The sequence below is a fragment of the Ammospiza caudacuta genome, chromosome 4, assembly GCF_027887145.1.
Source record: "Ammospiza caudacuta isolate bAmmCau1 chromosome 4, bAmmCau1.pri, whole genome shotgun sequence".
NCBI classification, from domain to species: Eukaryota; Metazoa; Chordata; class Aves; order Passeriformes; family Passerellidae; genus Ammospiza; species Ammospiza caudacuta.
The window spans coordinates 26,260,910-26,277,985 of record NC_080596.1 but is presented as its reverse complement, the minus strand read 5'-3'; the positions used below and the strand labels follow the sequence as shown (position 1 = coordinate 26,277,985).

General features: G+C 45.3%; 1 protein-coding gene across 1 annotated transcript; it reads right to left on the bottom strand.

Annotated features, from left to right (window-relative positions):
• Positions 1-587: 587 nt before the first annotated feature.
• Positions 588-13,762, bottom strand: PPEF2 (protein phosphatase with EF-hand domain 2). Its single transcript, XM_058803283.1, has 16 exons — positions 13,702-13,762; positions 10,462-10,589; positions 9,864-9,921; positions 9,201-9,376; positions 8,067-8,181; positions 7,183-7,229; positions 6,615-6,781; positions 6,495-6,531; positions 6,261-6,410; positions 5,264-5,584; positions 4,342-4,527; positions 3,577-3,719; positions 2,951-3,057; positions 1,866-2,029; positions 1,226-1,313; positions 588-995 (listed from the first exon to the last, which is right to left on the bottom strand). Exons 1-16 carry the CDS (start codon positions 13,760-13,762, stop codon positions 814-816), a joined length of 2,130 nt encoding a protein of 709 aa, XP_058659266.1. The 3' UTR covers positions 588-813.
• Positions 13,763-17,076: the final 3,314 nt, after the last annotated feature.

The window sequence follows — 17,076 nt, the reverse complement described above, 5'->3', positions numbered from 1 at the left end:
GGGGCCCCTGCTAGACTGTGCTGCTTGTATTTGAGAACCACATTGTTTCTTGTTTTGCAAACTCTTCACATTCCACCCCACTTCACAAGCTGGATCCCACCATGCTTTGAAAATAACAAACCTGCAGCATAGGCTCCCTAGGAGGGAGCTACTTGATCTACTGCCCTGGGCTTTGAAAATGAAATTATCTCAATAGATTTTTTAAACAAGTCCCCCTGCTAGAGACAATGTTGCACATTTGAGGTATTTTTCCAACATTCTGCTCTACTGTGTGTTCTTAGTAGCTCCAAACTTCCAGAGCAAGCTTACCACAGCAGAGGAACACCAGCAGGGAAGTAGGTGTCATTACTGGAACAGCACTGCTGCTCACAGAGTTAACTAGAGAAAAAATAAACAGCCAAGCAACAGCAGTCTGGAAAAAAGGTTTATTAAAAGGAAAGCTGCAATCAAACAGGTGCTACCTCATTAAAACACTGCCTACATGTAATACACTGACTTCCACTTTACTGCTCTTCAATACACCCGTAACATCCTCTCACATTGACAAGAGAAGCTAAGTTGCATCTTCCCTTTGAGCAGGAAACTATTTAAAACACAGCTTCTTTTAAAAGCAGTCTGAATTGAAGTGCAATTCATCTATTTCACCTGTTAGCCTCCCCAGATGGGTCACAGCTGTCACCTACAGTGATGTCTGTTTTGGGCACCTGCCTCCCCTTTCCCTGCTTGCCATCTGCAGGCACACTCTAGGTTAGGTGGGACAGTCCTGGCTTTGTAGAAATCAAGGCATGGGACATGGCAGCTCCCGGCAGGTTCTCACGACGGGCACTGTCTGACCAGGCGGAAGGCTTCCAGGAACTCGTTGAAGTCAATGTTCCCATCCTTGTTGAAGTCAATGCTGCGAACCAAGTCGTTAATGCCATCATCCGTGAGTTCAATGTTCATGTGGGAGCTGAACAGCTTCCAGGTTTGCTGGAATTCCTCAAAGGAGATGAGACCTGCAGAGGAACATTTAACATGCTGCAGCTACATCTCCTAATGTGGAGAACACTGACTAAAACACAGCTCAGAGCAGCAGAGGCATAATACAAATGGACATTGCAGAAGTGTGGGAGGGAGCAGGACCACCCAAGCCTAAATAAAAACACCTCTGTACATACTAAAGCAAACTCCAAAGCAGAAGGGATCACAGAAGGCAGTGATCAACAGCCCCTGCACACCTGCTTACCTGAATGGTCTCTGTCTATGATCCTGAATATGGTCTCTAAGTTGGATCTGTTTCGATAAATGACTTCCAGCAAGCTGGACTGGATGTGCTGAAAGACATGATCACAGTTTTTATCCTGACAACACCTCTCCTGTCTCTGAGTTATTACTGCAGATGTCTCCACAAGCAAGTATATTTTTTGCTCTCAAGAACTTGCCAGCAGTGCCTTATCAACCAGGAGTGTGATGACTGGACCCTCTGTGCATCTGCAGAACAGACCATCAGCAACTTGTCCCTTCCCATTGGCACTCTTCTGGGCTAACAGTGAACCAGGCTGCATTTTATAACCACTGCAGAGCTGCATTTGCTGGGTGTAATTAAGAAACTGCTACTTGGAGAGTGAAATACAGTTTTCCTACTCACCAGCCTGCATCCAAAGTATCCCTAAATTTTGATTTCACATCCATCATCTCTTTGTAAAAATGGGCTGGGTGCCTCAGGACTATTTGAGCTCAGGCAAAACTTCCTATCAACTTCAGTGTGATTTCAGGTTATGCAGGGAGAATCCACTGTCCTTTTGTACTACAATTGATTTGTATGCACCAGGGATCTGGTGAGAGCTGCTCACATCATGCTTTGATGGAAGGGGCTGAGTGCTTACCTCTTGGCTCCTCTGCTCCATGGCCAGGTCATCCAGCCAGGATTTGTACTCCAGCATGCCGTCCTCAGTGCTGCGCACCAGCTGCGGCCTCAGCATTCGCCAGGGCAGTCCCAGCCGCAGCACTGACTCCACTGCTGTCGCCCAGTTGCTCAGAGTGATCTTTCCTGTACACAAAAGGGAGACACCTCTGGGACACAGGCGGCGGAAAGCACGTGAAGGCAAAGACAAAGCCTAAAACAGTGACACACAGTCTAGGTGCTGCTGACAGCACAGCATTATTTTGCAGTGCAGGCACTTCCTACCCCAGCCTCAGCAAGGTTTTCATCATTGCAACATATCAAGGCTTATGATGCTGCAAGCATCTGAACAAATGCAGGACACTAACTTCCGGTATTTCATTAGAAATTTGCAGCCCACTGCCCATTTTAGCAGCAGCTGTAACAACCGAGCTGGATTCCTATGAACAGTTTTACTACCAGGGAAGAAAGCAAGAAAGCAGTTCTCTCCATGAGCAGTTCTGCCAGCCACCATATCCCTTTTCTCCCCTGCCCACCAGTGGACAGTTCTCAGCAACATCTCTTGGTCACTGCATCAACATAGCACTCCTGTCTGCCACAGAGGTCAGAACTCTCAGCTCCTTCCTTAAGGCTCTGACAAAGACAACTGCCATGGAAGACATCCCTTGTTTTCCTCTTCCCGGTGATTTTAGACTTCAGGGATGAAGGGGCTCTAGAGACCACCCAGCCCTTCTCAACTGACACAACAGACACGTTCCAGGTCGTCTTTCCCCAGGCTTCATCAGTACTTCAGCTGCAAGGAGTTCTTCTAGGACCAGCCTCCATTACTGCACCTCAGGCTAATGACGTCCTGCTTTTTCAGCATCCCCACTTTGTGGTGTCACTCCAAGACATCCACAGAGACTGAGTAACAGCAAATGACCTCTGGTAAGGTCTGATAGAGCCTCCCCATGACAGCTGGTGACACCTGTCAGTGAGCAGTCTCCGAGCCAGCCACAAACTCAATGTAGTCTCTTCGGCCCTATCCAACCAGGCAATGAACTCGCACATCCCTCAGCTCTGGGTTACCTGTATTGTCCCTGTCGTAGGACTTGAAGGCACTGATGAGGGCTGAGGTGTGAGCAAAGAGCTTTTCCCGCAAGGCTCGAAAGGCGGACTCCTCTACTCTGCTGATTCTGGAGGATGCAGAACAGAGAGAAGCACTTGAAGGACTTGCCCTGAATCACAAGAAAAACTTCACCTTCCCTCCCAGTGCTCTACCTGGCTTGTCCATGGATTGCCCACACAACTGCTCTGCACAGCTACAGCTGCATCTCAGTGCTTGTGACAAGGCACTACATGCCCAGGGCACAGTTCCCTGCAGCTGATGCCACGAGTCCCTGCATTCATTTGTGAAGTAACAACCCAAAAGAGAGCTTCATCAAAGGTCAAAAGTTAAAACCTGACATGGAAAAGAGGAGCTGAAAAAAATCAGCAAGCTTTAGAAAAATCCCCTTGGAATTTTGTTAATAATCCCTTCTCAACCCTCGAGCTTTCCTCAGTAACTTCAAGTACAAAGTGTAATCCCTCCTGTAGAGCTTTTTAGAAAAATCAAGCTGTGAAACTTCATCTCCAGAGTCAAACTTTCTAAAAGCTCACAAAATTTTCCCTTAGGGAATTTTGACTTGGCAAATAGAGCAACTAGAAAGCCTTGCCTTTGGGTCATGGTGAGCAAATGGGCTGTCTTGTTTGCTTGGTACTGAACAAAGTGGGGGATGAGGTCTGGTCCCAGCTTCACATAGGCTCCCCTGTTACTGCCAATCTCATAGTAGTTTGAGGCTGAAAAGATGGTCAGCACCTAATCCCAAAAAAAGGGCATTTGCAGTCAGTACATTCATCCTGTAATATTGATATACATGTAAACAATACACCCAATCCCCTCCAGAGTTCACAGACTGTGAAAGCATCTATGTTATAGGGAGAAGAGGGAGAGCCAGGTGGCAGCTGGCCTGGAAGCCATGCAGGTGTGAGTTCCTTGTGGGTGGCACTGGTCACATGTGGATCTGGCCACATGTTGGGCTTCTGCAGTTTTCCTGTGCTCTTTCCCAGCAATTCTGCTCTCCAAAATCCGAGTGCCCTGATGAAGCCACAGATCTGACTGCATCTTCTGAAAACAGAACTTGGCTGCAGCAGCTCAGTAGCACCCTTTTGTAGCTCATCTGCAGGAGCAGCTGCACTAAGTGGGGGCCATGGCACAAGTGGGTTCAGATATTTTCTCAAGCACCACACACAAGGACACAGTTTGCCTGTGCATCCATGTCCCCACACTTCAGTTAACTCCCAATAGGCCTGTTCAAGGATTTTGCACGTGCTTAAAGCCCCACTGGAAGAAATGCAGAACTGAGACAGCCACCCCCCTCCAGAAACCCCATTGTGGCAGGATGGAAACCCAAGTGCCCTTCACACCACCCCCAGCTGACCTTGCGGCTGTGACAGAACTCGTAGCCCTCCTGCTTGCACTCGTGAGAGCGGATCAGGAACTGCAAGCTGTACTTTTCAAGGAACTTCTCTGTCACATCAGGCCCAAAGTAGCAGCCACCACCTCGCACCTTATTTTCTCTGCAGCCCTCCTGAGGCATGGGGTCACTCCAGAGGATGTCTAAAACCTGAAAGGATTGGCAAAGTTCACTAAGAAAATACAGCTCAGTCTCGGAATCCCTCCCTACACTGCTGCTATAACCAGAGTGCAAGGGAACAGACATTTTTCCTGCATTCCAGCTGAAGACTGTCACAGACCTGGGCCACCTCAGAACTGGCAATATTCTTGGTCATGAGCTACAGGCACATCCAAAGTGTCTGGGGAAAGAGGGATGTGCATTAGTCAAGCCTGATACAAGCTTTACCTCTGCTAGCATTAAGATGTCCAAGAGCCTTCCCTGTCTTTCTCCCAAAGCACAAGTCCCAGGGCAAGAACAACCAGCAGATCCTGAGATCCAGATTAGTAGGCTTAGTATAAAATGCCTTTGTTCTCTAGCCAGGTCCTTCCATAGCCTGCAGAAATACAAGTGCTAACTCAGTAACCACTGTGTGGATTAAGGCCTAATCCCTTTAACTCTGACTTCAGTATACAGTGCTACAGAGAAAAGGTGTGCAGCACTGGAAGGTCACATGTAATGTCAACCAACTAACAGTGGCTTCAGAGTGCACAGAAGAGACTCCCAGTCTGGAAAAACAAGGAAAGGAAGTCCCCAGCTGCTCCTCCCAGGAGGTAACAAAGGTACCAACGAAACATCCCCACGGTCTCACAGAGCAGCCCTTCCTGGCCACCTACCACTGAATGACCAACTGCTGCAGGAGGCACCCACAGCACATCCAGCTCAGGACCCTGCTTAGACTCCTCACCTGCTTCCACTCCTCCTGGCGAGTCCAGCATGGCTCATCCGCATCCTTCAAGGAGACCATGCTGGAATAGGTGAGCTCCTCTGGCTCTGACTCGCTGATGTCCACCAGCCGGCGGCACGTGTCGATTTGCTCCTGCACCGTCTGCCGGAGCCACCTGGAGAACTCCCGCCTGTTGGCTGTGCTGGGAGCCTGGGCTGACTGGGGCTGCAGGGATAACCTGGGAGCTGCATCAGTGCCTGATTCGCTCTCCCCATTTATGGCCTGGATTTGTGGTTTTCCACTTGATTCCTTCCTTTTCTTCAGCCTTAACACAGAAACAAACTGAAAGATATGAGAGAAATGGAGCTGATAACACAGCATGAAACCCAGACCTCCAGCTCTAATGTCTTCCATTGGTAGACTTCAAGTGATCCAAGCCTCACTCCCTTCTTTCCATCAACTGCTCCTTGACTATGGGAAACTATTAGTGCCATTCTCTTAGACAAGCCATCCTGGGTTTGCAGCTGGGCCTCACGCGCATCACATCTCACTCTTCCTCATTGATTTCCTGCATACAGATTTCATCTGCAATGGGAACTATGCAGCAGAGCAAAGGAAGCATGAATGAATGACTAATGCAAGAGTTGTGATTTTATTTGAAGAAGGAAAGGGGTATTTTCTAAATGAGTGAGTGAGGCAGAGGCAAGTTAAATGATTTATTAAACTCCTTCTGGAAGTCTAAGGGGTAAAAACAGGCTAAGCAACTGTGGGACAATGTCTCATCATCACTGCATTTTTACTTCAGCAGCAGCACATATTCCAGAAACCAACAGTGCTCCATCGCTTCACAGATCCTGCACGCACACTAACCAAAGCCTATACCTAAACACAACCTTGTCTAGGAAGACCATCTGTTAGATTTGTCTTGTCAACAGCTAAGCTGGCATGTAGAAATGAGCTTTTCACCACAAATCAGCAACACTGTTGTCTCTTGAAATAACTGGAAAATAAAACCTACTCTGTTCCTTTGAATTTTCTCAAGCATATCCAAGTCAGTGGTGTCAGAGATGCCCCCGTGAATAATGAGGACTTTCTGATCAATCAGGGTGGCCAGGGGCAGCCAGCAGAAGACATTCTGAAACATCCTCAAGATTTTCTTCCCATGCACCTGAGAGAAAGAAAAAAGAGATAAAGCATCCAGTCTTCTAAAGGCATATCTCACATGGTAAAGAAGACACAAACATAGGCCTACCTTGTATTTCTGCATCACTTCCTTGGTGAAACCATAGCTAAAGGAACAAGAGAAAGGAAGCTCAGTGGGATTTTGCACAAGGCCCTTGATATGGTGTTCAGCCCTGCACAGAAGCCGTACCGTAAGTTCACCATGTGGTCCTCGTGATTCCCGCGGTTGAGATGAACCTCCTTGGGATAGATCAGGAGGAAGGTAAAGAGGATAACAAGGATCTCAAGGGACTGCTTGCCTCTGTCTACAAAGTCCCCATTGAACACGTAGGACTTGGAAGGGGAAGGAAGGCCATTCTGTAAAAGCAAGGAACAGGTGGATGTCACCAGAGAGGCCTCTCCAAGGTGTCCATATGCCCTCCCCCCAGTTGCAGCCTCTCACTTCTGTCCTAGGTTACAACAGACCCTTGCTCATCTTTATACTGTGGGCCCCAGCAGTGAAATTGGCAGTCACAAAGAGTTGTCATTGGTATAAGCACTAGAAAAACACCCATTGGCACTAATAAAATGGACATGGATATCAGATTTTCTAGTCAGCAAGGGAATAAGCTACTGATTTGTTAAGCTATTTAAAACCAATCCAATTGACTTGCGGAATTGCACATGAATGGCCCAATTCTGCAAACACTTCTCAACATGACCCATGGGATACCCATTGCAATGCCTGGACATCCTCCCTCTCTAAGTGTGGTGCCTACCTTGTAAAAGATGAGGAACAGGTCATCCAGCTGGCCGTGTAAGTCTCCTGACAGGCACAAAGAGATGATTCACAATATGTTTACCTTGGACTTTAAAAAAACACCCAATACCTAACTTGCTACGAACTAGGTCCTTTATAAGTTAATCAGCACAGAAATACTTTGGGAAGCACAAGCCTAGAGGAAAAGGACATGATGTAAGGCTTGAGCAGAAATCTGAGAAGGACAATAAAAAAAAACTACACCATCTGCTGAAGTCTGATTTAGAAGCTTTGGTCATTTATCTCTTGTGATGGCACATCCTGGCACAAGATTGTCATTATGTGAGAGGAAGCTTAGCATTCAAAATTACCATCTAATTGTCATTTAACATAATATTGGAGAGAGGGGTTTGTTTTCCAGAGGCTGACTGCATGCAAAAGTCTGTACTATGTATTTTCAGAAATATCTCAACATTTTAACATTAGAGTAGGAAAAAAGTAAAAAGCTTTGTCTCAAATTTACTTATACGATGCAAAGATGCGTTGACATTCTGGATCTGGATGCACGCGCTGGTGCTCACCCAGAAAGGCTCCAGGATTTTGTTTTCAAATAATCCCAGACCACAGAATAGATCAGACTACTACCAAGTGCTGTGACCAGTTCTCAGCTGGATGTGATTTCCGTGGTTTAGTAAAACAACTCAAAGTTTGGGGTGGGACAAAAAAAGACTATCTGGGTATTTCAGAGACCCAGCTGCCTCTCAAGGCACCACACACTTTGCTTATAGAGAGCATTTTGTTCCACGTTCAGTACAGAGGGGGGCATCGTGGTCCCGCTATCACTCTCTTTCTGCCCCACCCTCCCATAGGAGAATTCCACCCCGGAGGCTGCGAGAGACCCACCACACACTGTGATCTCCTCGATGTAGCAGGTGGAGACATGACTGATGTTTGGCAACTGCTTGAGGTGCTTCCTGGTCTCATGCAGGAGGTTTAAGACATAGCGAGCATGGAGCTGCTACTAGGAGAAAGTAAAAGGATTAAAGCAGGAAATCAGTGGCCTCTGAGCAGCACCACTGTGGCTGTAAAGACTCCACCAGGATAGCCTGGGTGGTAGAAATTCTCCCTGGAATGCCAGTCTGTACTGACCTATGGGCTTACAAACAAGATGAAGGATATATTGGGAAACAGCAGGATGGCAGACACTTGCACAAGGCAGCCCAGCCTCAGCACTGAGAGGGCTGGCAAAGCAACCCTAAAGCCTCAGCACCTTGTGGATAAGGCTATACCCACTAGGCCACACCACCTCCAGGAGCAGCAGAAATTCCAGTCCAACATCACAGGTAACAAAGTTGCTCCTCTAGATCTTTCTTAGCTTTTCCACATTGAACCAGTCTATGAGTTTCCACTTGTCCTGCAGTGATAGATATGCTCAAAGCCAGGGCATAGGCATTTAATACAGCAGGGACATGAGATACCTTTGGGTTAGAAGTTCTCTTTGGAGTAGGGATGTTTTGGCCTATTTTGCGGTTCAGCATATCAGCTGAGGGATGGCAGCAGAACACTGCAATTGTATGAAGGCTTGTCTTGTTAGTTCTGGAGTGGTACTCAACTTCCTTATCAAAAAACTCACAATTTACATTTTAAACCAGAGTCCAAGTTGCATAACACAAAACATTGTAATTGGCTGTTTTCCTCTGGGCCATCCTATACCTATTTACAAATTGAGAAATTTGAACAAAAAATTATGAAAAGTCTCAACATGAGCTGTTGCTGATTTCTCCCTTTAAAGATGAAATTCAGGTAAATATTGGTACACCTCTACATAAAGTGTTCCATTTTGTCAGGAGTACATTATCAGGAAGAACATTTCTATGGCATTAGGAAATACCATATAGTTTCCAACCCCATTTTGTTTAACAGCCAGCTTGTTATACTCCAGTCAACTGAGCTTGGTAAGAAAGTTAAGACCAAATTATCTATCCTACAACCCTGTTCAGAGAAGGGGAGAGCATGGTACCTTTTTGGGATCCTTACCTGTTTCTGTTGGAAAGCTTCCAGCAAGGCTGTGGCATGGTCAGGGAGGAGTGGGAAAGAGAGATGGGGTCCGGTGTAGGAGTCAGGCACCTCTATGGATTCATAGTCACAGTATTTTTCCAGCTCTGCCTCTTTGTAACTTTCCCCACTTACAAACATGCGACTGATAAAATCCCCTGGATAGCAGATTTATGGGGTTGATTTAAAAAATTTAAAAAAAAAAGAGAAACACACAAAAAAGTAGTTAATTGGCTCCAGCTACCATGCTAGTAATTTGTTACAGAAGAGCTGTTTAGTTAGGCTGGCACTCAGGAGCAATTGCAGCCGTGGATGCTGGGTACTGCTTGGCACTGCTACAAAACTTGCAGTGGGGGAAAGGCTGCAAGAGACAAATGTCCATGTGCAGTGTGCACCGTTCTGCCACTCTGTGACAACATACTGAACCTTTATGCCTCCTTCCAGCTCCTAAGAGCAGGCATTGCCCCACATCCCTTACACAGCTCATAGTCTCCAGACAATTCACTCTCTAATCCTGATGCTGTCAGTCTTGGGACTTGGCCACATGTGCCATCCTGAAGATTGCCCAGCACTGGGCAATGAATTATACAAGGTTCAGCCTTCAGAGCTGCAGGTGCCACATCTACAAAGAGCACACAAACTTACTCTCTTTGCTGCTGCTTGGTGTGAACTGGTCCATGAGGTAACTGAAGAAGTTGTGAAGCTGCAGGAAGAGGGAAAGCCCGTCATTCACCCCAGAATGAAATCGAACAGAGTAGCAACCTATCATAATCATCTTTCTGGAAGTTTTACCTCTGCCCTCCTCATGCTGTCTGGTACATACAGCAACTCTCACTGTACCAATTTAAGTTTTGACTTTCTTGAGATGAAGTCAAAACAGCGGCTTTACCTTCAGCCACAGGCAGAAGTATGCTATGAACCCTTCCTCTCCCTGCAAAGCAGCCATATAAGAGAATTTTAATCAAAGTTAAAACATAAGAAACCAAATAGACTTGCCTGTTGTGTTCAGACTCCAGAAAAGCTCTGTTAAATGGCTCTTGAGGCTTGCTTTTGGGGTTCATTACTTTGTTTTATGCAACACAAGTAGCCAGGGAATTAATAGGTTAAAAAGGGGCAGGAAACCCAGTCCCTGGCCCACTGAAGCACTTAGAGGGTGACCAGCTAGCACCCAAAAAGGCAGAGTCTGGCACAGAAACCACATTGCTATGTGTTTTCCTACCTGCTCTTTTCCTCAGCACCATACCTTGATCTGATCCTGCTCGCAGGAATACTCAATGGATTGAAAGATTCTCCAGGTGCAGCGGCGGCGCATTTCCAGCCGAGCCACGTGGCGCCGATACCACTGCTGGATCAAGACAGCTGCCTTGAAAGCTGGGAGACAAGAACAGAACCAAGCTTCTGAGCAGCACTGCCTGCAGCTGAGGCACCTGCAGCAGCTTCTTCCCCACCTCTGAACATGAAGGAGAACCTTTCCTTTTCAGGAAAAAGTTACCAGGAATTGTATTCTTGTGCCTAAGGGCAAAAAAATCTCTTTTTGCCTTCTTTCTTGCAAGAGGTTGACCTGACCCTGCCTGCCCAGAGACCTCTGAAGCACTTCCAACCATTGCTGCTGGTTCCTTCAGCACCAGTGTTAACAACAAATTACTAAGGTCTGTAAGCCCTAACATGTTCTTCCACATTATTAGACAATATCCTCCCTTTCTACCTACCTTGATCATTTTTATGTCCCTCTTACCATCTCTAGGTGCTGGGTCTTCAGGAAACCAGAAATTTAACTGAGGCCATGCAAAAAGTTGGGGGAAGACTAGATACCAAGTTTCCTTCTAGAGCCTTAAAAATGTGGGGATTTTCTATCTCTCTTTATGCCAAATAAATACTTCAGCTTTTGCAGTTGTGGAAAAGCTTTAGAAGGACTCTACACTAGCATAAATATCAACATACCATTACCTTACAATAAAATAAAGACAAAACTACACCCACAGTGAAAAAGGGGAGGCAGAACTTTGGCCATTAATGGCACAGAATTAATGAGATGCCAAAATTTCCAGGTACCTATTTGATGTTCAAGCCACAGCCAGTGCTGACATCAGATGCTTCCCACCAAATTATAGCTATCTGCCCTTTGATCTTTTAAACACAGCCTCTGTATTCTCCCAGTTCCAGTGTGTTCCCTTCAAAAATTATTTCAGATGGGGTGAGTGCATATTTCAAGTGAAGTACATTGGTGTACTTTCACATTTTGTTTTTCAAGTTCTGCCACAAAATTTTACCTCTAGAATCTCTCATCCTCCTTAGCTGTCCTTGATCCCACTCTGACCAGCTCTGCTTCTTGACATCTCTCTTTGGATTACACTGCATCCCTTCCTGTTCCTTTCTGGGGCCCCACCCGTGAGCCCTACACTTAAAACATCTTCTAACACTGCTTCTCTGTCATCTTTAGCTGAGGTGGGAAGGGATGACTGCTGTATCCACAAGCTGGCTTCAAAACCCAAGGGAAACAACACAGGTAGGGAATTAGGCCTGCTCACCAAAGCCGGGAGAGCAATGGGAGGTGTGTGGGAAAATCTTCATTAAAAAAAGAAAAATCCTCACCCCCTACCCAAAGGCTTCTATACTGAGAAATAATATTAATTCAGTCAGCTTGCATTAATTACATAACAAATGGCCCTCCAAGTACTTCAGCAGGAGACAGCGACCTTTGCCTAATGAAGGTATCTCAATGGATTATACACTGAAAATAATAATCCTTTTAAATCATTATTCACTTTCAGCACTGGGAATTGCAGAGCACAAAGAAGGAAGACCTACAGCTGCTCTTCAGCAGAGGTGTGAGAGAACCTCAAGTTGTGGGCAAGAAGGTAAGATTTGGCAAGCCTTAACTCGGGAATAACTTCTGCATTCTTTGCCTTCTCTCTTGCTGAGAAAATGTTTACTGATCTGCTGGGCTGTGAAAAAATTCCTTGTGATAACTCTACACATACCAATGAAAACCAAAATCTTAGAAACAGTAAAAACTTACACCTGTGAGAGACATGTTATCAAGTGCACAGTTAACATAAATACCACCATTAACAGCATTTAAGCCCCAGATAGGCAAGGCACTGGTTTTTACTCTGCTTTTATGGAGACTGACTGTGCAATTGAAAAAGCCAGGTATTCTAATTTAGCAGTTTACCTGGGTGAGTTATATCTGGCAGTGTTTGTATCATTTTGGGAAAAAGAAATGAACAGAGAAGAGAAAGACTTATCCACATTTTATGATGATCTAAACCATGTATCATATAAGCTGCTGAAAGCATAGCAAAGTGGCAGCGCTTAAACCCTCCAAGGCAGGGCCAGTTGAACAGCTCTGCTCCAACACTGTCCTTTGAAAACAGCTTTCAAAGACCTTGGACAGGGGGGACAGGGATGAGATCTGGCACGCTGCATTTGGGCCCCAAGTCCTAAGCAGCTGCCCTACTGCAAGTGGCCAAATCTGAGGCATGTTGAGAGCCAAAGTCTACAAATTCAGAGAGGCTTTACTGCTGTGGGAAACTGTTGCTCTGCTATCAGATGTAATATAAAGTCTCAAATAAGTAACTAGTGTTGTGTTACACTTGCTCATCTTAAAATAACCCTGAATTTGTTGGGAAAGTCCATGGACCTCTGGTGCTATGGGTGACAGGTAAGTCTAACTTAAATAAAAAGAGTTTTTCAATAGTGGATAGTAGCAAACAAAAGTGTGAGTCACAACCTTATCCCCACTTCCAATCCTTATTCTCCAAATTCTTGCAATCAGTTTGCCCCATCCTGCTGTTCTGCCATGCTCATGACTGCATGATTCAAACAAGGAAAAGACTGTTTATTTACTTTTTAGCTCTTCCTTATATCTAAGGTCTTCCTCATCAACTCCCTTTGCTCTGCAGCAGACACAGGCACACACCCACAAAATTAATCCCATTACAGAGGGCTTCAAAACATAAATCACCACAACTTTGAGAGCCATAGACATCTGGATGATTAAAAGAGATTAAGAGCACTTTGCTGATGTAATTTGACAAAGTACACACTTTTTGCTTGACAGCTTTACATAGCCACACCATCTCACCTTCTTTGGGACTAGATTTATTTTAGCTGCACTAGCAAGAGCCTTGGAAAATAATCCAGGAGAAGCAGCAGGGGACATCTGTCTCACTGTCAGCAGACATAACAGCTGCATTACCCAGCAAGTGTTTCATCCAGCAGGTGTTGGTGCTAACTGTAGCTTTCTTCTCTAGTTAGGCTTGGGTGGATTTTAACCCACTCATTGTCTAAATAGCTGTTATTTCCTCAAGCCTGTTGTCTTCTGCCTGACACCTAAGAATCCTTGTCACAGGATACTCAAAGACAGAGCCTCACTTCAATGATATGAAGAACACTCAGAGGAGAAACACATTCAATGCAACCTCCCAACAGCACATGCAGGAGAAAACAGGATAAGATCGCTTTTCTAAGAACCACTCACCATTTTCAGACTTCTGCAGGGAGTGCTTGTACTGGACATTTACAGAACTACTAGATCCCATGTTGTCCAACCAATGCTCCAACGTTGCAGAATGGCCCAGTGTCACCAAAAACACAAAAGAGATGCAGGGAAGACCATTTGGTCAGAATCAAAACAGCTGCAACATATCTCACAGTGCCAAGAATCTACAATTAAATATATTAACACTTAATATCAATGATCAGAGACCTCTCTTATGCCCAAGTACATTTTACACTACCAGATTTCTGCAGCTACTCCCAAACATTCAGATGTGGATTTCTGTCTCACTGCTTCACATTGCAAGTGAGCTTTATAAACAGGAATCAGTTCAGCACCTTTAGCTACCTGCATAAAAATAGGTATTGTGATTGTTTGGCAAACATATAAAAAGCTTTTCAATAATGATCAGGAACTACTAAAAAGTCATTAAGAAGTAGTATGTGCAGACAGACATTCTGTAGTGTAGACAAATATTCATAAAGTGTGCTGTAAAGGATAGCTTATTATGAGGGATGAACACAAACCTGATATTTAATCTAACCATAACTAGCAGGAAGCTAAGTCTAAAATAGCAATTAGCTATCAGAAGAAAATAGCCAGCTTTGTTAAACACTGCTTGCCTTCATTCTCATGCATCTGCTTGAGTGTGAGAGTGTATTATGCCATCAGTTGCCAGTATAAAACAACAGACATCCAGACTTTAGTAAGCTCACTGCTGTGGAAGCTCTGGTCAGGGTAGACAGATCCTAATGGAAGACTAGGTCAGACTCTGAAGTCTCTCACTTTGAGGGTAACCAGAATGTCATTCACAGACATTTTCCCTCTGGAAAATAAACAGTCACTGCCAAAGCAGCCCCAGGCTGTATCACTGAAGAATTCAACAGGTTTTTATTTTCCCCTGAAATTCAGGGAAGACAAAGCTGAGAAATGGAGGGAAAGAAATAAACACTTGTAGAAATGTTAAGGCTGGTGTTGGCAGGAAAACATAGCTCAAAGTATTTTGGAGGGTCAGGACAGAGTCACTACAGAGGCACCTCTGCCCAGGGGAAGGAAAAGTCCTCCTCCTTTCCTCACTTCCTGCAATCCTTTTGCCTCCTTCAATCTCTTTCCACCTCACCCACGTCTTTCCTCTCAAAATAGCTCAGATCCGCACAAACAGTAATTGAAGGAGCGTGTCCGGTGTTGTGTAAGGTGAGTGATCCACGTTGGCTCAGGAAGGTGAGCCCTGCTCAGCCACACCGCAGCACCGGGAGGTTCTAAAGCACAGCAAAGCCTGCAACTCTCTCTCCCTTGCCCAGGATGCCCAGCTGTACAATGGCATCCTCACAGTGCCATAAGCAGGTGACGCAATAGGGTACATCACAATGCTCTTAGCAAAATACCTACACTCTTGTTTTATTCTAACAGCATCATTTTATATCAATGGCACAGATTGCCTGAAATCACTGCCAAATGACACCCAGTTTTACCTAGCTCCTTACCTTCTTTGTGCTCAAACAATGCAAATACTCTTTCCAGCTTTCCAGATTATTAACTACTCCAAGGGACAATTGCACACAAAACTCACCAGTTATAGCTCTTGTTTGTAACCTCCAATGCCAGGAAAACCAGAGTTCAGGAAGAAGTTCAGAACTTCTGAACATAGGCCCATCTGGCCTATACAAAAATTTCACTTAATAACACAGATCTGAGGATTTCAACAAGTTTTAGGTTTCCAGAGAAGCAATGGTAAAAATTATTAATTCTGCATTGGCCCCTTCCCCAAGAACTAGAACACTTCTATGTAACCTTGAAAACAATGGAGAACAAACCTGAAGCAAACACTCAAGTATGGTGTTTAGTACTTTGCCTGCTGAGGATGTGTTCAGGGTACCACCTGCCTGCTTTGATAAAACATGACCATGGATTTGAAGTCACCTTTGGGAACAATTTGTCTCTTATTTCCTTCTCTCCCTGCAAAACAAACAGGCATTTATTATTTGGGCAGCCCTACTTTAAACACATTTTTGCCATCCGTAGCGAGGGACAGCCTAGTGTTAGTGTGCCCTAATTATCATATCATAAAAAGGCTTATCAACAGCTCCCTCCCAAGCAGTTGCCGGAGCCATGATCTTCATGTGTTGCCCTCAGATTTTTGTCAGGGCCACAACCTGAGCAAAGGAGCGCACAGGAATAAATCAGGCTCCAATGGAATCAAACCTGTTCCAGGGCTGGAAGGACTGAGGAAGAAACAGAACCAGTCTACCTGCTCAGCACCTTGGATCCTTCCTCATCCCCCCAGCAGTGACATGCACCTGTCCCTTCCTAAATTCCTGCACCTAAGAAATGGAAGAGGAACAGAGACCAATCAAAGGACAGACTCAAAGAGTGGATGAACTGAACATAAGCACCACTTCAGACACAGGTTGTCTTAACTTACAGGTGAGAAACATGATTCATCCAGGAAACAGCCAGCTACCAAGCACTCCTTCCTCATCCTGCTCTTGCCTGCCACTCCTCTCCCACAGAAGTACTTCCTTTTCTCTGGTGTAATCAGGAGGCCTCTGCAACAGGTTTTCCTCACACCTCCTTTGCACTGAGCTGTCCCTGACACATGCCATGGCACAGAGCACCTGCCAGCAAACACCCACATTCTAAAACTATGTGACAAAAGCCACCATACACACTTAAACCACCACTAAAGAGACACAGACTTGAGAGCCCCACATGGACACAGACAACCAGTGGAACACCAAGTACAGGGCCTCAGGAGGCGGCCACGCACACACAGAGAAGATACACATTCCCTACCACAGGAGGTAATGTTTCACAGGCAAGAGAGAGACATAGCAGCCAGAATCCATGCACTTCCTGAGCCACTGGGGAACACCGTTCTTGCACCTCTTCAAACACAGAGGACTTGCTCAATAACACCATCTGGTACCCCATGAAATTCAGGCAAAGAAACCTTACACAAATCCACTTGAGTCAAATGCCCCAAAACCCAAACTACAAAAGCCTAGGTACTTTTCCTGGCTTAGCCTAATTATTTTAACATCTCCGAAACCAAAGCAAGGGACAGCATTCTGAACCAAATCCGACACATTGGGTATTTGTGCACCTCATAGATCTTTGCAGAATGTGGTGCTCATCCCACAAGACCTGCCAGAAATAACTCAGCTAATGTGAAGCCTGCTCCTAGGAAAGGTGACATTTCATGCATCATGAACACAATGCCCACTAACCTGACAGTTCTATAGATATTCCAGCAATGGAAGGAATAGGTAGGCAGAAAATGGAAGGCAACAGGAGGACATAACAGACTAAAAAGTTTACTAGGGAAAAAGCTAAAAGAGATGTTGGAGGGAAATAAAT

Excerpts from the sequence above, each read along its gene's own strand:
- PPEF2 (XM_058803283.1), bottom strand. The coding sequence starts at position 13,762 with ATGGGATCTAGTAGTTCTGTAAATGTCCAGTACAAGCACTCCCTGCAG. Across the intron at positions 10,590-13,701 it reads CCTGCAGAAGTCTGAAAATG|CTTTCAAGGCAGCTGTCTTG; the intron begins GTGAGTGGTTCT and ends CTTGTCTCCCAG. Across the intron at positions 2,030-2,950 it reads CTACGACAGGGACAATACAG|GAAAGATCACTCTGAGCAAC; the intron begins GTAACCCAGAGC and ends TTTTGTGTACAG.